The sequence below is a fragment of the Cupressus sempervirens genome, chromosome 7 (genome assembly GCF_028749045.1).
Source record: "Cupressus sempervirens isolate cs-2001-9-10 chromosome 7, ASM2874904v1, whole genome shotgun sequence".
NCBI lineage: Eukaryota > Viridiplantae > Streptophyta > Pinopsida > Cupressales > Cupressaceae > Cupressus > Cupressus sempervirens.
Window position 1 is genome coordinate 246,820,521 of NC_143124.1, and position 23,883 is coordinate 246,844,403.

At 32.1% G+C, this 23,883-nt stretch overlaps 1 protein-coding gene across 1 annotated transcript in view; it reads left to right on the forward strand.

The window, feature by feature from the left end:
* The window catches only part of LOC149546415 (MADS-box transcription factor 23-like), a 76,664-nt gene extending 57,385 nt beyond the window's left edge, over positions 1-19,279 (forward strand). Inside the window, exons 3-8 of the mRNA XM_089794579.1 lie at positions 14,540-14,601; positions 14,692-14,791; positions 15,433-15,498; positions 15,782-15,814; positions 15,927-16,099; positions 19,186-19,279. Coding sequence (XP_089650705.1) covers positions 14,540-14,601; positions 14,692-14,791; positions 15,433-15,498; positions 15,782-15,814; positions 15,927-16,099; positions 19,186-19,279 — 528 coding nt within the window. The remainder of the gene's footprint in view (positions 1-14,539; positions 14,602-14,691; positions 14,792-15,432; positions 15,499-15,781; positions 15,815-15,926; positions 16,100-19,185) is intronic.
* The last annotated feature ends 4,604 nt before the right edge of the window (positions 19,280-23,883 follow it).

The window sequence follows — 23,883 nt, forward strand, 5'->3', positions numbered from 1 at the left end:
TTTTTGAGCACTAAGACAAAACCATTTAAGATATATTCCAACAACTAATGTTGTCATTAGTAGTGATTCCAAATATCTTTCATTCCTACTTGGAAATAGGAAAATAAAAACATGTGTGATAGTATTTGGGGTTATAGAGATATAATAGATGTTGGTACTAATCAATAATGCATGTGTAAGGAACTTGAGAAACAACAACTACAAAGATTGTACATGTCTTGGGGAGAGACAGGGCTATGATTTCATCCTTAAGCATACAAAATGTCCTCCACTAAGATTGAGGAACAACATACTTAGAAAAAATATCGCTCCATGAGATGAAAGGTCCTTCAACAATAATTTCAATAAAAAATTTATATCATTATTTTACTAGTTTAGGCCTATGTTTTAGGTTCCGATAGATGCATTTATCACAAGATAGAATACTGTCATTGATGATAATCTAATTATGGAAACTCATATTCCATGTGCACATTCTCATGCATTCATATGGTCTTGGACACCAAATAACCTATTGGATTCACTAAAAGATTTGTTTCTAAAATATGGAAAGACCTTCTAGTTGGATTTCCATTTAGGAATAGACCTAGAAATCTTATGGTTGATCAAGGTTTTTCATGGCTCATTATGTTGTAAGAATTTAAAAATCCACATTACTATTAGAGATAAGGCTTGTACAATTAAATCTTTAAAGCTAATCCCCCTTTATGTTTTCTCATGGTACACTGAGGCCCAATGACAACTTACTTATTTTTATTCCCCTTATAGCCTGAGTACAAAAAGGTTCTAATATTTTTTATATATGTGGATGAACTAAAAATTATTAAACATCCATGCAAATGTATGATAGACATTATATGAAGAATATATATTTTGACACACTTTCACTCTTCCAACTAAGGACAAAAATTGCATGTTCCATTTCTTCAAAAAAAAACTTGTTAAGTTATTTCTTGACCTAATTCCACATTTCTTGGAGATTAGAGAAAATAGATTTTTTAATTCCTAGTTACCTCACTTGGAGCTCTAACACACCCCATACAACAAAACATTTGTCAAATATCCAAGAATATTTAGTCTACAACACATAATAAACAAGGATAAAAATTTCTTGCATCTAAAGGCATCACAATGTTATCCTCACTAATAGCAGTTGCCTCCCTTATGATTGGATGGACATTTGCCTCCCTTCTCTTCTTTTTTGGCCTCCATTCCTCCAATGCTATCTAGATACCAATGATAGCCTTGTTAGTCTTCTCCTAAATATCTCTATTTTGAGTGTTAATCATCTATGTACTCTCCCAAAAAAGTTTGGGACTCCATCATGGCCACAAAGGCATTAATGACCTCCATTTTATCCTCTTCAAAGGACATTTAGATTTTTATCTCCACAATTTTATCCTTAATAATCTCCCAATTGTGTAATTTTTTTCCAAAGTCTTTACCAACCTTTCATAGGATGTTATCCCCCTTATCCTTAATAAAGTCTCCCCCTCTATGATCAAGTTCCATAATCACCTCTTTCTTTCTTTTTGTTTTGTTTTTGCTAGTTCAAGATGATATACAACTTTTAGCCTACTATGGAAAATACACAAATCTTCCACTTTTTCAGCCAAAGCCTCCAAATTATTCCCTTTTATGGGGGTAAAGGAGTTCCTAAGTAACTAAGATGGGTTTTAGGAGAAGGAAAGATAAATGAGTTGGAGGGAAAATTGGGAGAAAAATGTAAGATAATTTGGGCAAAGGGAAAATTGGGAATAGGGTTATCAATGCTTTAGCTAGATTCTATGGACCAAGAAAAATCCAAGTCCTCAAACAAGTCAATAGGGCCCTCAAGGAATTTTTAATTTTTTCCCTAGTAGGCCTACTAACTCCAATGGAGCCTATGGTAGATGAAATGACCTAATGTTTAGAAGTGTAAATTACCCGAGTCTTAGAACTTGAAAAAATGGGGGTGAAAGTAGGAGTATTTCACTTGATATATAGAGTAAGGGAAGATTTTAAAAATGAGGTGTGGTTCAAATGAAAATTATAGCCCAAGGATTAAACCTTGGCCTTAAGGGACCCCCCTTTGACTTAATCTTTACCTTCCAATAGAGAAAAAGAAGAAAAATTCCAATAGGGAATATAGAACTTAATATCCCTACAAATGTGATTTGACATAAGGAATAAATAGGAATGATACCATTTGTACCTTCCTTATAGAATTAGAAAGTTTATTAGCACTATCACGAATACCTTCTAGCCTCCCATGAGATGCTCTTTTTTGAACCCACTTTGTAATCTAGGGATCCTTTCACTAGGGTCAAGGAGGGGGTGAAGGTCTTCTTTGCAAGAAGCCTTGGGGTTTATGGGCATCCATGACCTTTTTGCTATGAAATTTCCAAGCATCACAATAGTTTCTATCATCACCACAAAGGCCACACTACTAATGCTAACCTTCCCGTCATCCCATGATGTAGAAAATTTATGAGACAAACCTAGGTGATGATCCACTATGCCCTTCACATACTTTTCCATGTGACCATGAGAAATGTTTTCCTAGAACTTAGTATTATTCTTATAATCATCATAATTATTAGTCTCTATCTATTGTAGCCCCCCATCCATTCCAACTATATAAGATACAAAAATGAGTGCCAAATTTGAATAAAATCCCTAAGACCAAAGTTGAGGTATGCAAATAAAGGGAAGAAGGAAAATACTTGTATAGAAAATTATGTCAAGTGATTTTAAAAATTAGCAAACCTACCAAATTAAGAGTAGAAAAAAGCCTAGGGCTCCTATTTTGATAAAAGGAACAAGAAATTATTATTTATTAATAAATTAAATATGTACACCATGATCTTCATAGGTGTCAAAATCATGCTTGATCTCGACATAAACATCATAAAGATAGAGTAACCCTCTATCTAAACTTCTAATTTGGCCATAAAATGACCCTCCATTGCCAACATGTTAGTGACATGATTTCCTTCTTATAGAATGTTTTGGAATGTATGAACCTCCACCATGGAAAGGTCACCTTTAACTTTTTTGATGTTGTACTCCATCTCCCAACCCATCTTTTCCCTATTATTAAGAATGTTAATAAAATTCTTTGTATCTCCCTCTATTATAACCTTTTGAAATCTTATATTTCTCACCATCATGACACCACAGTAAAGCCAAAACTTCTACCTTCTAGGCCACTTAGATCCATAAACTGATTGCATAAGAAAGTAACATTGTGCCTGTCATACCACTCATATGGCCACACCCACTTACTAGACCTAGGTTGCCAAAAAATCAACCATTAAAATTAAATTTTACCCATCGAGGATCAGGGATCAATTTAACAAGTACTTTTGTGTTATTAACAAATTGGACATTAGCTAAATCCTCCTTATTAGGAAGACCAATGCCATGAACTCTAGGAGACAAGTGGTTACCCTCAAAAGGTTACACATTGCATTAGCAAGAATGAAATAGATGGCTAGAGAATTTAGGCATCCATATCAAATGGATCTAAGATAGATCAAGATATCCTAATCTATTACTAGTTACCTTTGTTCAATAACTAATATCTTGTATCATAGGGCCAACCATATTGAAAAATTTCTAGGGAACACCAATCTTTCAAGCACCATGAAAATGAAGCTCCATTCAATTCTATCACATGTTTCTTTAAAGTAAAAAGGAAACATAAAGGCTCATTTCTTATAGTTTGTATCCCATTGCATGACCTTCTATTAGGTCAAAACATTCTCCAATATCTGCCTTCTCTTCAAAGACCTAGTTTGTGTCAAATCGACCACCTTTGCAAGGCTAGCCCTTAATTGCATAGCCAAAAATTTGGCAAGGATATTGAATGAAACAAAACAAAGGGCTATAAGCCTTTGATTGTTAATAAGGGTAATATATCCCTTCTTTGGAATTAACTTGATAAGACCACTATTGATATCTTTACTCAATGAGCCATTTTTTGCAGCCTTTAATATAAATTGAGAACTCTAGAATCTTGTCCTGCCTAGTTTAGGCATTTTTATAAAATTCCACTAGGAGACATTAGGCCTTAGAGGCTCTTTATTGCTAAGGTTTTTTATTTCCTCATTTATAGTAAATTATCATTTAATATAATTGTCCTCCTTGATTTTTTTGGGTACATACATTTTAGTATTGCCTCTAGCACATTTGTTGTCAAATTCATCATCTTCTAATGAAATAAATTAACTATAAATTATTGAAATGCATTCACTATGTCGATTAGGCCACTGATATTTCTATCTTCTTTTGAAATACATTATATCTTATTCTTTTCCTCCTTATCTTTGACTATTGTAGATGACAACTTGTAGATCCTTTATCCTCATGTTTAAGCTAGTTCAATCTAACCCTAATTTCAAGACCCATAATCTTTATATTATGCACTTCCCTAAAAGCATGTTTTACTTGTCCAAGAGATTCTTGAGATTCAAGATTATTAGGGTCTTGTCATAAGATTTACTTAGGGATGTACAAATCATCATATAATAAAGTCTATAACTTTGACTCTCTTCCCACCTACTATTTTAAGCAACACTCTCAAACTGTCAACAATTAGCTTCCATCTCCTTTCATCTTTTAGGTTCATGTTTTCCATGTTTAATGTCCTAATAGTCTTAATAACTTCTTTTAGATCCCCACACATTAAATGTATAGAATTCAAGATAAATGAATCTTTCTTACCACTTGTCACCAAGAAGGAGTCATAACATGTAAAAATAACTTGTATCAAATGATTATTTGATAGAGTATATAGGATAAATTTAACACAATTACTCTTACAATCCTTAATAAAATGTTTTTCTTAAATATTAAATTGATCAAGTCTATTGCAAACTCTCTTACCACCTTTTTTGAAAATTAGACAATGACCACCATATGGGCTTAGATTCATTCTTATCTCTAGATAAGGGGTTAAAGGGTCTCAACTTGTTTAATATTCTATTCTACTAGAAAGTATTATCTATCCTCCATTCAAACCTCTAGAATGGAAATTATATTGAATGTACCCAAATAATCCTAGGAATATTTTCCAGTTGGGCGAACTAGTTCCATAGATGAATTCTTTCATTATAGTCATTAGAGGCATATAAGGAAAATGTCTCACACTCCTTTTTAACACACAATGACCACCCATACAAACCTATTGCAATAGGAGTAGCCCCACCTTACAATATGCTTAGTTCATTTATGGTATAGTAAAATAGATTTGCCACATTTCTATTTACTATTTTTGGTGGTAAAAAATGTTAACATACCTTCAAATTCACCTAAGACCAATCTCTAATGTGAAATGCCTTTTAATTATTGAAATAGAACAACATCTACTACCTTTTGTTCATTGAGGAACCTTCTAACAACATATTTACTGTCTAGGTTTTCTAAACCCCCAACATTGTAGGAAAAATAATTAATCTCCATATGCAATTAGGATTAGTTTCCAAGTTAGAGCCTAGTCCAAGAAGAAATAGAGCCTCAAATTTTTTCACTTCTTGTGAATTCAAAAGTTCTTTCCACTCCTATTGAGGAAGAGTTGTCCCTTGTTTCTCTTTTTCTTTCCTTATGGCTATGCTTTCCTTTTTTACCTTGCCATCACATTCCTCCAAGGTGTCACTTAGGTTATCTAAGTTATGAAATCCCATGTAGTGCGTAATAACCCCTTTGTTTTCCTTAGCATATAAATCTTTAGCAATAGAAAATTTCAAGGTGATGATAAAGAGTGATATCCTTACCAATTAGCACAATACTAGTTACATTTATGTTAGATGTTGTTGTCTAATGTCTTACACTACAATGAAATTCAATAAATACTTAAGATGCATTTGAAAGATATATAGAAATGTAGGAGATGAAATTAAACTATAACTATTTCATTTTATAAGGTAAATCTAATATAGAAAAGGAATTAAATAAGAATATAATACATATTCTACAATTTTTACTAGGGGAGACACTAATAAACTTATTATGTATACTTGGTTTATTGGTTATTTATGTAATGGGATTTTCCCACAATCATAACCAATAAAAAAGGTAAATAATATTAAGGATTCACTTAAGTGGATAAAGTTTAAACTCACTATTCCTAATTTAAATTCAATCACTTAACTAATTATTCCAAAATTATATATTAATTTAGAATAAGAATAAAAATATCTTCTTGAATAATAATACATGCAATTACCCATTTTCTTAATCAAATTTTGTATATTAATTATTATACTTATAAAATCCTTAAATTGATTATTTGGTATCAAAAGAGCTATAAAGATTCATATTCATCAATACAAATAATATGCTATTAAATATAAAATTTAATCAAATGATAATGTACACATTTTAGGTCATATAAAATGTTTGTTTTGAATTATGCTTTTGAACTCTTTAGATCTTCTAAAACCTTAGATCACAAGAAGACTAGGTAAAATAATTATATATAATACAAAAATCAAGGTTGCATGGATTCTTGGGTTCTTAGGGTACATGTACTTGGGTACTTAGGATATAGGTAATATTTTTCAAATTAAGGGATGGAGGTATTTGGGCATGTCAAACATATTTGTAATATTTATAAAAAAATTTAAATTATGAGTCATAACAATGGTATTTAAAAAAAAATAGTGATAAAGTTTGCAAATGTAATGTATTATTTTCAGTTTCAGATTTCTTATATGTTTGTAATAATAATATATGATAAATGTATTACAATAATAAATAAGTAATCTATTATTAGTTAATGGTTATCTTGTAAATATATTAAGCTTTAGTTTTATTTTGTTTTTTGCTTTCTCTAGAATAGAATGTTTCTATTCTTTACAATCATTTCCTAAAGAAACATTCTCATTCTTTTGTATAAATTGACCTTTCAGTCTCTATTAATAACAAACAAGTATTTACCAATTACCTCATAATATTATATCAGATCATGAATTTCAAATTTTTTTAAAAAAATTATAATTTCTATTGAAATTATTTGTTAAGTTTTTTTGAAATTACTTTTATTTTTTTACAAATAACCTGGCTAGGGTTTTTATTCATACACACAACTAGGGTTTTAGTTTTGGCATCCCATTTATGAAAAACATAGGTTTGCTACTATCGTGATTTGTTGAAGAAAATACTCATGATTGTGTAGAGAAAACTGTCAAGTTACTGTTGTCTAAACCCACGATTTACTAAGAAAACTTCAAAGGTCACATTTTTTTTCTAACATTTTTTGACAGATAGATTTGTGACTATTGACTCTATGTTTTTTGGTTGGATTTGTCAATAATAGTTTACAAAACTAACGAAATTTGTGAAGCCAAAAAATGTTTGAAACAAAATTGGTTTTTCTGCCACAAAACAAGTTTTTTTCGTCTGTTGAAGGGTCATTTTTGTCTATCTAGCCCTCTTGACTATCTTTGCCAGCATTCGGGTGTTCATTTATCCAAACTTGCCATTTTTTCTGCAAATTTGACCTTCCAAGCTATTGACTAGGGTTTTTCCTGAAACCTTAATTTTTGGGGTCAATTTTTTTTTTGATTGTAGATTCTTGGTGGGTTTTTTGAGAGCTCAATTGGGTTGTTGTCCATTTTTTCTAGGTGCCTCAATTTTTGTGCCTTGATTTTTGAGCTAGCAAATCCAAAAAATAATAGCATATTCCTTTTCGGTTTTTTGAGCTTTCTACTAAGCCAATCTTTGATTCTTCTAGGTCTTCTATATATTTACCTTGAAGAATATACCTTTACAAATTTTCACAATTTTATTGAAAAATGTGCCATGGCATCTTTGACAAATATTCTACTCAAGCATAACTCCAAATTCAATGGTTACAACTATGGAACCTGGAAGCAATGTATCATCACAATCTTTGAATATCAAAACATGGATCAACTTGTTTTGGGTGTTACAAAGCATCTAACTTCTCCAGGTCCTGATCAAGATACATGGGATCTAAATAATCAAGAGCTAGTAATGCTTCTAAAATTATCTATGGCTGATGATCAGCTTTCTTAGATTCTATCTGGCAAGATAGCCGCCAAAATTTGGACACATCTCAAAGGTCTTCATGAGACTTTCAACAAGAGTAGAGCCTTCTTTCTAAAAAATGCTCTATTTTCTATTGTCATGGATGAGTGCACTATGCTCCAGGCACACATGAATTAGATTTAGGAAATCTGTGATCAACTATTTGCCATCGGTTGCAAGATGGAGGAAGAGGATATTGTGGTAATCACTCTTCTAAGTTTACCAAAATCCTATGAGCATTTTATCGAGACTCTCGACATCACATCTACTAGTGTTGATATGAAGTTCACTAATCTCTGAACCCTGCTACTTTAGCAAGATCGATGGAAACAAGAGTTTGATAGCAACTCTAGTTCCACCTCTATTGAGCAAGCCTTTGTTGTGAAATCCTTTCAAAAGGATAAGAGAAAGTTTTAGAAACCATCTTAGTAGAAGCCTTCTACTCTAGCATCTGATGGTACAAAAAAAAAGAACATTCAATCCAACTACTACCACAAGTTTGGTCACATGAAGGTTGAATGTCGAAAATGCTTGGCTGTCCAGTCTAAGCAATCAGGTTTGCAACCCAAAGCAAATAGTGCAAAGGACACTAAGCAAGTGAAATTTTCCTTTTATGCCTTTATGGCTAAAAGATCTGTGGATCATGTGAAGTCCTATGCATGGTACATTGATTCATGTGCCTCTTGACATTTCACTCACTGCAGAGACTGGTTTATTGAATACCAACCTTATTCAGATTTCATTATTTTTGGTGGTGGGGAAGAGTACATGGTTATCAATAAAGGCAACATTCAGATTCCATTTGTTGGGAGGAATCCAATATTTCTTGATGTGTACTACATTCCAGGGATGGAACTAAATCTAGTCTCAATTAGTTAGCTGCCGTGACATTCTCCACACTTGGCAATCACCTTCAGTTCACATCAGTGCACCATTACTGATCGAGTGACTAAGTCTATTGTTGGAGTAGGTTTTGAGGATCATGGTCTTTTCAAAATTACTGATTCTAGTGATTCTCAGGACTTAGTTATGGCTATTCTAGTGATTCTCAGGACTTAGTTATGGCTATTTGGCAATCTTTTGTCAGCATGCTTTGGCATCAATGATATGAGCACTTAAATGTGCATTATCTATCACAACTTGCTCATGATGCTATTCTTGGTTTGCTAGAGATTTAGACTCAACACCTTGGAGTTTGTGATGCATGTTAGGCTGGGAAGCAACATCACACACCTTTCACCAGTGGTGATTCTTAGCAATCTTCTCAAGTACTTTAGCTTGTTCATGCCGATATCTGTAGCCCTATGGCCACTCCTTTTGTTCTTGGGTACAGGTATTTTCTATTGTTTGTAGATGGTTTCAGTAGAAAAATGTGGGTGTATTTCCTTTAAAATAAATCAGATGCATTTACTATATTTTAGAATTTTAAACCCTTAGTTGAAAAGGAATCTGGGAAATCTATTATTACTGTTAGATCAGACAATGGGGGCAAATTTTTTTCTAATGTTTTCTCCAACTTCTTGGATACATAAGGCATCAAATGCTAGTTAACCACACCCCACACACCACAATAGAATAGTGTAGTTGAATGTTGGAACAGGACAATCACTAAGATGACTCATTCCATGCTCGAACATAGACATGTTCCAAATAAATTTTGGGTAGAAGTAGTTAACACTGTAGTTTATCTATTGAACCAGTTACCCATAGCGGTGGTCAAAGGTAAAACTTTGGAAGAGGCCTGGTTGCAAGCCCAGAATCAGTCACCTAAAGGTTTTTGGCTCTCTTGCTTTTGTTGGGATCCTTGATGCTTCACGCACCAAGTTGGATGCTAAGAGTCAGAAATTGATGATTGTTGGATATAGCAATCTTCACAAAGCCTACCGCCTGATTGATGTTGAGACATCTCATCTCATATATAGCCATGATGTAGTCTTTTATGAGTAGTGAGGACCATTCATGTTTGTTTCTCTTGTTCCTGATCCAGCAGACCATCCTATGTAGGCTTATGATTTGGGAGTTTGACTTCCATTAGGTCCACCTAATGGGAGGGCTCTAGTAGCTCCTGTAGGTCTAGTTCTTCCAATGATACCTATACAGACTCCTTCGACTTCTCTGGCAAGATCACCTCGCTTTATAGATGCTTCAACTAAGTTTGATCCAACATCTTCTAATAAGGATTCTACTAATCAAGCATCTCTTGGTAATACTGTTGGTCATTCTACTATCTGGCCTAAGTGGTGGGCTAAGACACTTGCTGATCTTTGTGATGATAAGCTCATTGATGGGAGAACTACTCAAAAAAAAGAGCAAAACTATAGATTCTGTTAACTTTTCTCTTATGGCCAACATTCATAGTGTGTTTGAACCTCAAACATATTTCGAGGCTAAAGGAATTCCAGAGTGGGAATAGGCCATGACATCTAAACACCAAAGCTTGCTGAAGAACAACACCTGGGTCCTTTCTGATTTTCCACTAGGAAAGAAACCCATTGGCTACAAATGGCTCTACAAAATCAAATACAAATTAGATGGTACTTTAGATAAGTACAAAGCTTGTTGAGTGGAGAAGAGCTTTTCTTAGCATTAGGGCATTGATTATGAGGAGACCTTTTCTCATACTAAAAAGATGAGCATCATTAGATTAGTCCTAGCCATTGTAGTACAATTTGGCTAGAACGTCCATCAGATGGATGTAAAGAGTGCTTTCCTGAATGGTGATCTCCATGAAGAGGTCTACATGATGCAACCTCTTGGTTTCAAGATTGTTGGTAAAGACCACTAGGTTCTTAGATTGGTAAAATCTCTTTATGGCTTGAAGCAAGCCCTTGGGAATGGTACATCAAGATTGATAAGTACTCCAGTAATCAAGGCTTCAAGAGGAGCTCTTTAGACTCAAATTTGTACATCAAAACTACTTACAGTGACATCATCACTCTGATTATCTATGTGAATGATCTAATCATCACTAGCAGTTTGGCATCTTTGATTCAGGGAAACAAACAAAACTTATGCTAGTCTTTTGATATGATTGACCTTGGCCTCATTCATTATTTCCTAGGTGTTGAAGTTTGGCAATAGTCTTTTGGTATATTCATCTCTTGGTCCAAATATGCCAGGGCCCTATTAGACAAATTTTGAATGCAGGATTGCAAACTTGCATCTACACCTATAGAGAAAGGTCTCAAGTTATCAGTAAATTTTGATTCTCCTTCCATTGATGATACTACATATAGGAAACTAGTAGGTAGCCTCATCTACCTCTCTACTACTAGGCCTGATATTAGCTTCACAGTCAGCTATATTTCACACTTTATGACAGTTCCTAAGGTTGATCATTGGATGGTAGCAAAGTGTGTGCTTCATTATGTGAAGGGCACTTCAGATTGTGGACTTTTGTACTCTTAGAGTTCTAATCCTAAACCCAGTGGATTCATAGATTTAGATTGGGCAAGCTTTGTTAATGATAAAAAGTCAACATCTGGATATGTGTTCAGTTTGGGATTTGGTGCAATCACATGGACTAGCAAGAAGCAGTAGGAAGTTTCTCTCTCTCTTCTATAGAGGCTAAATATCGAGGGACTATAAAGGTAGGACATGAAGCTGTTTGGCTTTGTTAGATGCTTGTGGATATGCATATGTCACCAACAAGACTGACTACTTTGTTTGTTAACAATGAAGGCATTATCAAGTTAGCACAAAATCTAGTCTTCCATGAATGAACCAAGCATGTGGATGTTTATTTTCATTACATACGACAACTAGTTGAAGATGAGACTATAGATCTATAGTATGTTCCTACCATAGGTTAGACTACAGACATTCTGACCAAGCCTCTTGGTCCTGATAAGTTTGTCAAATTTAGAGGAAAGCTTGGTGTGTTCGATAGATTAACCATCAAGGGAGGGTATTACAATAATAGATAAGTCATCTATTATTAGTTAATGGTTATCTTGTAAATATCTTAAGCTTTAGTTTGCTTTCATTTTTTGCTTTCTCTAGAAGAGAATGTTTCTATTCTTTACGATTTTTTTGTAAGGAAATATCATCTCATTCTTTTGTATAAATTTACCTTTTTCTCTCTATTAATAACAAACAAGTATTTACCAATTACCTTGTAATAAAATGTTTGGATGCATAACATAGAAAATAGTCCTTGAACATGAAAAAGAATCATAAATCATATGAAAATGATGTATTGCAAGTGATAAACTTTTGACTTGATTAATGATAAAATTTACTATTAATCAAGGTTGTAGGTAAAGATCACTAGGTTCTCAGATTGGTAAAATCTCTCTATTGCTTGAAGCAGGCCCCTTGGGCATGGTACATCAAGATTGATAAGTACCTCAGTAATCAAGGCTTCAAGAGGAGTTCTTTAAACTCAAATTTATACATCAAAACTACTGACAGTAACATCATCCTTCTAGTTATCTATGTGGATGATCTAATCATCACTAGCAGTTTGGCGTCTTTGATTTAAGGAATCAAATAGAACTTATGCTAGTCTTTTGATATGATTGACCTTGGCCTCATGCATTATTTCCTAAGTGTTGAAGTTTGGCAACAGTCTTCTGGTATATTCATCTCTTGGTCCAAATATGCCAAGGCCCTATTAGACAAATTTTGAATGTAGGATTGCAAACCTACATCTAGACCTATGGAGAAAGGTCTCAAGTTATCAGTAAAGTCAGATTCTCCTTCCATTGATGATACTAAATACAGGCAACTAGTAGGTAGCCTCATCTACCTTTCTGCTACTAGGCTTGATATCAGCTTCATAGTCAGCTATATTTCACATTTTATGACAACTCCTAAGGTTGATCATTAGATGGTAGCAAAGCGTGTGCTTCATTATGTGAAGGGCACTTCAGATTGTGGACTTTTGTACTCTCAGAGTTCTAATCTTAAACTCAGTGGATTCACAAATTTAGATTGGGTGGGCTTTGTTGATGATAAAAAGTCAACATTTGGATATGTGTTCAGTTTGGAATTTGGTGCAATCACATGGACCAACAAGAAGCAATAGGAAATTTTTCTCTCTCTTCTATAGAGGCTGAATATAGAGGGACTGCAAAGGTAGGACATGAAGTTGTTTGGCTTTGTTAGATGCTTGGGGATATGCAGATGTCACCAATAGGACTGACTACTTTGTTTGTTGATAACAAAGGCATTATCAAGTTAGCACAAAATCTAGTCTTCCATGAATGAGCCAAGCATGTGGATGTTTATTGTCATTACATATGATAGCTGGTCGAAGACGAGACTATAGATCTATAGTATGTTCCTACCATAGGTCAAACTACAAATATTCTCACCAAGCCTCTTGGTCCTGATAAGTTTGTCAAATTTAGAGGACAACTTGGTGTGTTTGATAGATTAACCATTAAGGAAGGTATTACAATAATAGATAAGTCATCTATTATTAGTTAATGGTTATCTTGTAAATATCTTAAACTTTACTTTTCTTTCATTTTTTGCTTTCTCTAGAATAGAATATTTCTATTTTTTACGATCGTTTATTAAGAAAACATCATCTCATTCTTTTGTATAAATTGACCTTTTGCTCTCTGTTAATAACAAGCAAGTATTTACCAATTACCTCATAATAAAATGTTTGGATGCATAACATAGAAAATAGTCCTTGAACATTAAAAAGAATCATAAATCATATGAAAATGACATATTGCAAATGATAAACTTTTGACTTGAATAATAATAAAATTTACTATTAATCAATATCATATGAAAGTTTCATATTGATTACTCATTGAATTAAACTTGATAAACAAAAAATTGATTCTTATTAACTTATTTGTTGAATGATAAATTTTTCATATATTATATCTACTATCCCCAATACCTATTAATATATTTAAATATTTTTATTCAGTTGATGTAACTCATCATAAAATCAAAATCTTATTATTCCTATCTTGTAAGACTCCCATGGAGTCAAGACCATAAGATTTTTTTGATCATGCCATGCAAACTTTAAGCTTCTTTATGTTCTACCCTAAGATTTTTTTCCTCTTTAGTTGAAAAACACATTCATTCCGAAAATGTATGATGAATTAGGTATATAGATGCATTTTAAATGGATACAGATTCTGAATGTATATTGGACATATATTTCAACATATTTACCATATCTTGCTCTTTCTGCTAAATTAGTTTTATGACCAGCTAATGAATCTGGAATGATTTATGTGATACCTTTTCAAAATAGTACATTTTCTTCATTTCTTCTGTACTGTTTTCAATACCTTAAAGGATACTCGTGTGTAATGTGCTCATAAGATAGATACATGTGAAGTTTGTGCATTCAACAGTTACAACATCTTAATGTAGGGAAAACGTGTTGAATGCTTTAACATATTTTAAAGAGACATTTCGTTTCATACTTATCCAATGAATTGGCTATTAATATTTGAGCTGGTTTTTCCCCATATTAAAGTTTTGTTGTATTTCTTGGTCATTGAACTCATACCAAATTGCATGGCAGAACCAATTCCACGAGCTAGCAAGACTGAAACATCAAGTCGAGCAGTTACAGTTATGGCAAAAGTGTGTAATGAACTTAAGCTTATGCCAGTTTCTTTTATCAGAAATGTTCACAATTATCAATATGAATGATTTGTTCGAAATTCTGTGCAGGAACATGATGGGAGAGCAGATTTCAAATCTGGCTATGAAAGATCTGCAACAACTTGAACGACAAATCGAAGTTGGAATGAGTCGGATTAGGGCAAGAAAGGTATGAAGAATTAGAAAATAAATATAGAGTTCAAGAGTTCAGAGAGTTCAAGAGTGAATAGATATTTATTTTTTAAAATAGAAAACATATGATGTTAGAAAGGTTGTGAGCAGAAATAATTTTCTACTCCTGAACTCTCTAACATCTTGGTAGATCATAAAGTTTGATTCAAATGTTGATGAAAATTGTTCAATTTAAATCGACATGCAACAGCAATAGCTATTATTAATTATACAAAACTAATATCACATTTGTTACTTTCAATGAACTAACTCGGGTTCAAATCTAATGCTCCAAAATATGAACATGCAAAACTGTTCCTTTTTCAAATTTGAAATGTGATGAACCGTTTTAATGGCAGTCTTATCATTCTATAATCATTTGCTTGGAACTTGTAAGAAGGCAAGTTTAAACAACATACACGAAGCTTTGACTTATTTAAGTAGTTATTATGAAATCACAGTAGCTTTTTCATTAGAACTCACATATTAGTGTGATTTCAGATCGAACCGTCTAAACAAATCAAAACATTTCTAAGATGATTTACAACTGAACTACTAACCAATTTTTAGCCTAAAGTGCAAATCATTCTTCATATTAAAATATTTGTTTCTTCACAATAGATTACATATTGCTTTCAGGATCAGCTTTTGTTGGAGCGCATAGATGAAATTGAAATGAAGCACTTGGAAGAAATTGAAATGACGGTATCTGGATTTCTTTGAATCTTCAGTAATTATTCTCTTCTGTTGTTTTTCTACAATGTATGGTCAGAAATCTCCAGAATTTTTCCTGTAGCTTGAAACATACATTACCTTTATACTAAACGCACCAGTCTTTCATATCTGCAAATCAAAATAGACATTGATATGGAGTTAAATATTAGGAGGATGCAGTATCTGCTGACGTGCATAGCAGAACATTTAACCTATTTTGTTTTGTCAAATTAATTCACTGACCATCTGACCTTAATATTTTTCGGAGAAAAAGCAGGAGCAGGAGAATCAAAATTTGCGCAGACAAGTAAGGCTTTTTCCTTACAACACTTTTATATCTAAAATGTTTGAATATTGTTGGTTATTGTGCTAAGCATATATTTCCTAATCTTACATTGTAAACTTGGGCATTAGAACAGTTAGAAGAGGCACGCAAGAATCCTTTGATGATTGAACAACGGCCTACAAATTATCTTGAGTTTCGTCCATTACAAACAAGAGATTCTCCACCACCGGTCCTTGCTAGACCCTTGGCAGCTCATAATTCTAGCAGTGAGGAATCAGAAACTTCACAGACATCATTGCATTTAGGGTAATGACTTAATTCTTAATACCCTATTCATTTTAATCTTTTTCTATTTTGTTTTGTTGCAATCAGAAGTGTAAACGCGTTTTACCTCAGGAAGATCCAGATGAATAATATTGCAAGACACTTGCAGCAATACAAACTAAGATGGAACTCAAGACAATGTAGATCATTTCCAACAACTCTTTATAAAGTGAACAAAATCCTATCATATGAATTTTGCAAGCAAAATCTTTGAAAAGAACATAGTCTACAGCTTTTTCAAAACAGGAGTAAACTTTTTTTTGTCTGAAAGACTTCATCCTATATTTAATCATTTCAGTGGAGCTTCAAATTAATGAAAAGAAGAGCAACACTATATTTTAGGAAAAAGAGGGGTAAAAATTTATTAAGATAGAAAGGAATACAACAAGGAGAGCTCAACAAGGAGCTCGATCCTGAGCAACAAGATCATCAAATTCTTGCACCATCTCAAAGGAAAGTTGCCCCCTATCCATAATATTCCAACCCGGGTCATGACTAGAAGCCCATTTGGCTAAACAATCAGTAGCTCTGTTCCATTCAGGAGGAATATAAGTGAACCTAATGAACTGAAACGAGGTAGAGAAGAGAATAATATGATTAACAATAGTGGCCAGCTGCCAACTAACATCCTCTAGCTCATGCGAGGAAAGCAAGTTCACTACCACTTGGGAATTAGACTCACAGATAATCTTACTCCATCCCCGCAAGCAACACTGTTCCATAGCATATAAAATAGCCTGAGCTTCCATGAGATTGTTAGTGTAATCACCCTTATGAACTGAGAAAAAGAATTTAACATCCCCAGAACTACAACGAGCCACTCCCTCAATACCAGCAGGGTCTGGATTCCCTCGGGAAGAACCATCAATGTTAATTTTTAGAACTCCATAGGGAGGAGGAGTCCAATGCCCATCCCGATTTACCTGACCTTTCCTCTGATGCTAAAGCTGCCTAGTCATAGAAGGAAACCTTTGAGCTATAGGCCCATCCTGAAGATGAAAATTGAGGCGATTGCATATAGCAAGATCAACCGGATCCATACCCCTATCTAGCTCACACTTCACTAGCAACACTATATTTTAACTATTATTGAAGTTAATAAATGTAAAGTTTGACAATATTAATCTATTTAAACTTAATCAACACTAATTAAAAGTGAGGAGATCAAGATTAAAAATAGGGTTGAAAAAAGATTTATCTCACTTGGCTAGAAATGCAAGCCAGAACTTTTACATCCTTTCCCAGCAATGGACGCTCCCCAAATTTATGGGAGCCTTTTGATGACTCTAAAACAGAATATTTCCCCCACATATGATCTCATGCCTCCTTTCCAATAATCCATCCCTCTCTTACTACAAGTTCCATCTTCTATATACTAGCACTTAGAAATTTTACTGCAATTTTTTACAAGGCTTGCTATTTTAGTTACAAAAATAGAATATGCCCCCCACATATGATATCATGCCTCCTTTTCAATAATCCTTCCGTCTCTTACTACAAGTTCCATCTTCTATATACTAGCACTTAGAAGCTTTACTACAGTTTTTTACAAGGCTTGCTATTTTAGTTACAAAAATGAAAATTAAAAGTTATTTGTGTGCTACTATGCATATATCAAAAGTGGACAATTTTCATGAGATTTCTATTTCTCTCGTTGTTTTCATTCATAAATGAAAATTCAATTGATTTAGTGGTGAAGAAATTGTTGTATTCTTGAAAGAGAGTTACAAGTTCAAGTTCCACAAAAGATTAGAATATGGAAAGTAGTCCCTACTTTTAATATAGACTATAAAACCTTTACTTTTCTTTTTTTCAATCCATACTTATTTGCTTGTCTATGCAACATTTTCTTTTATCCTCCTTCATATGAGTCTTTTCTTTTGGCCTTTGCCCACTTTCTTACTACAACTACCTATTTTCGCTTTATAATTCGAAGTTTTCAAACCTCATCTTTTTATACTCTAAAGCCAAATGAAAGAATGTCAAGTTGCAAACACATTTCCTACTTATAATCTATGAGGAGAAATGAACATGGAAAATGATATTAAATATTTTTTGATTAAATATGCAATCTATTATTAGAGTTACACTTAGACATCTCAAGAAAATATTTTTAGATTCAAATCTGTTTTTAAATTCAAACATTTATATTTCTGAATAATAATATAGTTCTAATGTTATATAGATTATCTAAATTGAAGGTACTACTATCCTTCAGACTTGAAATAACACTATTAGAATAGTAGAACATATTAAATTTACTACACAATTTCTATCTCAATAATCTTAATATGAAACTATTAAAATATAATCACAAAATATGAATTAAATATTATCCTAAACAAGCATTTAAGTACACAAATAACTCTCAATCTAAATATACCATATTACTTATCCCTATCATAAAAAAACTTTGTTGTAATAAATCAATTCCATGCTCCCTATTTTGATATTGTAATGTATCTTATCCAACTTTATAAGAAAAAGACAAACAAAAGAAATATAATTTTTTCGTATTTATTTTAAAATACCTTTTATCATAATATTTCAATTCCATTAATTTTATAATAGAACTAAGAAAAATTCATCTAAATTAATTAATTTTTATTTTTTCCAAATATCATAACTTTTCATCATCTCCATTAGTTATAAACTTGCTTGTACTTTCCAAAAAAAATTATGTTTAGCATCAAACATATAATATGTAATATTTTTTTAATCTATCTTTCTTTGAATAAGTATATGAATCGATTTCTTTATTTTTCCTAATTTATAAAATATAATCAAATTATTTAATTAAAAACTATAAATTTTTATATTATTTATGCATTAATATTTTTCTTTTTGGGATCGGTATGCTTTTGCATAATTGTTTCCTAACTGATTTTTATATTAATACCTTTATATTATATTAAATATATTTCAAAAAGATTTAAAACAAAACATTTAAAGCATTTGATAATATTTAATATAGATACTTACTTTTGTTCTATACCAAAGTTAATTATAAAATTAATTTCAAACTCAAGATTATAATTACTTAATCCACTTTACTGTCATTATTGTAGATTATTTGATGGCCATGCTCAAAGTAAAACAACTCAAAAATTGTCAACCTCAGATGAAGTTCACAAAAGCCAAAACGAATGGATGGAAGAATAATCTTACTTTGTAAGTTGTTTATTTATTTATTTTTCTATTTTAATTAGGATCATACACCATGCAACTGACTAACAAAATTTCTTAAATTCCAGGAAACGACGCTTGCAAGATGGTTTCCATTAGATGATATTTCATTCAACTTACAAACCAAAATATTATTACAATCAATGCAGTTGCATCAATGGTTCATATACTAAGATTTTTATACAATGGAAGCTTTTAAATGATGACACTTCACCTTATTCCAAATGGTTGGATGCGTTTAATAAATTTTGTACATATCCACTACTTAGACTTCTTGAGACCAATGTATAGAATCATATAGTTAGAGAATTTTGGAAGAAGGAAACTCTTTGAGGTTAATTAGAAACACATAATTAGTAGCAATCGTATAGAATTATTGTAAATTAGTATTATGTACACCATTTTGAAAATAAAATCATTTGATTTATGGAGATAACTTTTATTAGTTATGTGGACTAAGTTTTTAATTTATAGAAAATTATAGAACCTATATTTAATAATAGGTAAAATGTTTATGTAGAATTTTCTTTGTATCAACATTTTTGAGATTAGATTATTGTAGTTCATGTTGATTGAATTCATATGTTTCTATATTTAATTTTGTTGATAAATTCATATCAACATTTCAAATTATATTCTATACTTCATCATCAAAACATAGTGAGCTTGATAAGGAAGAAGTGAATGTTTTACATACCAAAACCTAATAAATGGAGTTAAAAGAGTCAATAAGTGAATGATACAAATAGGAAGGGGTGGCTTTTAATCACACACTAAGGCTTGATTCCTAGACTATAAGTGTTAAATAGTGAAAGTTGACTTATTTTTCCAATCTTAATTTATTCCTTAGTGTGTGATGTTTAAGGGTGGCCAAAAGGAACGAGGAAACAAAAAGGAAAAAGAAGAAACACAAAATTAAACATAATAAAAGAGTTACAAACAATAATAATAAAGTAAAAACAAAAAGATAGAAAATTAAGCTAAATAAATAAATAAACTAATGATAAAAAATTGTGAATACAATATATAAATTTACTAATTGAATCATTATGTTGGATATTTTCTTTAGAGTTTTTGTAAATTTTTGCATTCAAATGTATTGTGTGTATGAGCTTGACATCATTCAATATAAATAGTCATTTTCCTTTTTAATTTTAAATTTTATTAAGAGTTTGAGAAAGAGTTTATTTTATTTCTTATTTGATTCTAATTTCTTCTTTGAAAGCATAAATAACATGGAATAAGTGGAACTCATTATAATACCCACATCTTAAAATTCATTATTTAACATGATCATAAAATGGCCAAATAAACACAAGCCTTTGGATATAACTTAAATGAGGAGGAGAACAAGCACATGTGAAGGCAATGAGAGGGTTTTTAGAGTTAGGAGAAGGAGACAACCTTGATGAGGCTAACGATGAAGATGTAACAAAATTGAGGGATTTGGTAGTTTTTGTTGCTTTGATTTTTAGCTAGGTTATCTTTTTGGGTGTTATGTCCATCTTGGCTCCATGGTGTATCTGGGCATCATTCATTTTAATTGTTTAGTGAAGACATTAGGTATGTTTTGGGCCTAGTTCTACCAACACATGTGGGTACATTGTGGCTTTCTCTGTCTTGTGCATTGTTGGTGTAGTTCTTTTCCTACTCTGTGTGTGTGTGTGGGGGGGGGGGGTGCTTTTGGGGTTGGTTGTTCTCTCTTTGGGGTGTACATATGCCACTTTTAGTAATTCTCTTATGGCTTCCCAATATTCTTATGGCCCCAAATATTAAACTTTTGAAAGGAAGCATCAAATAAATTCTAGGAATGCTTGTGAAAGGTAGTGTCTTTGATTCCATTGTGCACATGATTCCAAAACTTAACTTGCTATGATCTAATTGTATCAACATTTGGTTTGGAGAGTTCATTGCACATTTATAAGGGCTATCGTCACCTCTCAAGGAAGTAATTGACTTAGACATTGTCAGTTTTTCCTTATGAAAGGTTGTGGATGATCATGGATGGCCTACATCACCTTCTACAAGACCTTTGAACAAAACCCTAGGCCTACAATTTGATGTTAGTGGCTTTCTACATGCCCAATGATCATCAGTAAGGGCTTGCGATTATTGATAGGGGGTTTGTATTAAAATTGGAATTCTATGGTTACATGCTATAGGCCTACATTTGAATTTCTTGTGGCTTGTGTTTATTAGTTTGAAAGTCTACAATCACATTTGGGGGCTGTGATCAAGAATTGGTGCCTACAAACTTGATTCTGGAAGCTAGTGTTGGAACAATGGATGTTATTGTCTATTCAACAACATTAGAGAAGACCCACAAAGATAGCAAATAGAGTTATTAGAATTGAATCATGATCACCTATTGAAATTTAATTAATAGCTGGAGTTACAGGTTCCATGGTTGCTTGTGAATTTTATGTAGAAGGTATGAACAATTATTTATTAATATCTTATTAAGATTGGGGAACATACTCAAAGTAAGACATAATGAGGTTAGTTCAAAATTATTATTTTAATTTATTACATTTATGTATATAAGATGGAGAATTATTGAATACATGTAAAATGAAGAGTTTTCTTATGATGTTATATATGTATAGAAATACAATAAATACAAAAGAGGTTTATTACATTAGGAATACAATACTTAGAATGTTGATGTTATTAATTTAATAAAAAATATATGTATTTTCTTATATATATATAAGAAAATACATATATTTTTTATTAAATTAATAACATCAACATTCTAAGTATTGTATTCCTAATGTAATAAACCTCTTTTGTATTTATTGTATTTCTATACATAAGAGATATGTCCCTTGATCTTTTCCTCCAAGAATGTTCTTGTAGGGAAAGGAGGATTGATATCAAAGTGCACAAAGGAAGCCACCAAATGTCAAAGGGAATCATTTCCAAGAGCATTCAAACATTTCTAAGTGCATTATAAGCATAAAAAAAAATTATTTTGTTTAAGGTTGAATGTCAATAGGGATATTAAATTATATTCATTTTTGAGTATGAGTTAAAGAATTAAAACTGGTTAAACCATTAATTTTGAGATAAGTGCCATTAACAATTTTTTATATCATGGTTTAGTATTGACTCGTAACCCCTTAAGAAGTTATCTATAAAATTTGGATAGATAGTGGGAGGGGAGCTTACAGTGTACACATTGAGAGGGAGTCCTACCAAAAGTAGTTAAATGTAACCTTCAGAGGGACTAGATATGAAACTTGTAAACTCTTCACTAAGGGAGTAGATCACATTAAGTGCCATGGACCCTAGTAACTTCAATTTGGTTTGACTTAAAATAGTCATGGTAAATTGAGAACTTTCATACATGGATTGAATCCACCTTAGAGATGTTTGAACTTAAGAGGGACTTCATATATGGGCCTACTTTTACATCACAAACTCCTCCTTTGGAGATTCATATGTATAAGCAATTCTTTTATATATATTTATGGGCTATGTATTTAGCCAAGACTACATTATTGGTTGTGTTTGTTATGATCATTGGCCATGTTATAGCAAAGTGAACCTCTTTTATATAGTTGTGTCTATAATTGAGATATTTGGATATTTTTCGTGATCATTTGTTTGATATGTGAATATAGCATAGACTAGATAGACTATATTGTTTGTATGCATATGTGGCTGATTTCATCTATGTGATTTTTTTTTAATGATTTGTGGATAGTGGCAATCCACTGTTTGAGTCTTCTCAACTCAAGAATTGAGTACTTGGTAAACTTAATGTCCAGATACTAGTACTCAGAGCACTTGGTGAATAACATGTATTTGATATTTAGATACCAATGTAGGTGACATCATGGATTTGATGTCAGATTTAGTACTTGGTGGACTTAATGTCTAGATACCAGTACAATTGACATCATGGATTTGATGTCAGATTTAGTACTTGGTGGACTTAATCTCTAGATACTAGTACATGTGACATCATGGATTTGATGTTAATTGAGTCCTTGTGACTCATTGATCTTGGATCCATAGGTTGAGTACATGGTGACATCATGGACTTGATGTCAGGAATCCATTACTTGGAACATTTAGTGAATATCATGGACTTGATATTTAGTCAATGCTTTTGATATCATGGATTTGATATCGGTTGAGTCAGTTAAACTTTGAGATCTTTTGAGATTTGTTTGAGTTTTACATCATGAGATGATTTATGGGATATATAATAGAATTAAATTCTATTGAAGTTATGTTTTTGGTACATCTACCAATTGTGAAGATAGAGAAGTTGATGTCTTTTATAGACTTAAGATTTATCGGTCGATCTTCTTCTCAAGTCCAAGAGGGAGTGTTAATGTTTGTGGCCTTTATGACAAAGATCATGAACAAATAATTGAATATGAAAAAGTAAGCCAAGAATGGCTACATATTTAATGGAAATGTTATAATAATAATATGAAAATCATTATTTTATTATATGATAATTCAATTAAGTGGCAAAGCTTAATTGGCCCCATTTGAAGTGTCATGTCTTTTGGAAGATGTACCTCTTCATCTTTATATATATATATATATATATATATATATAT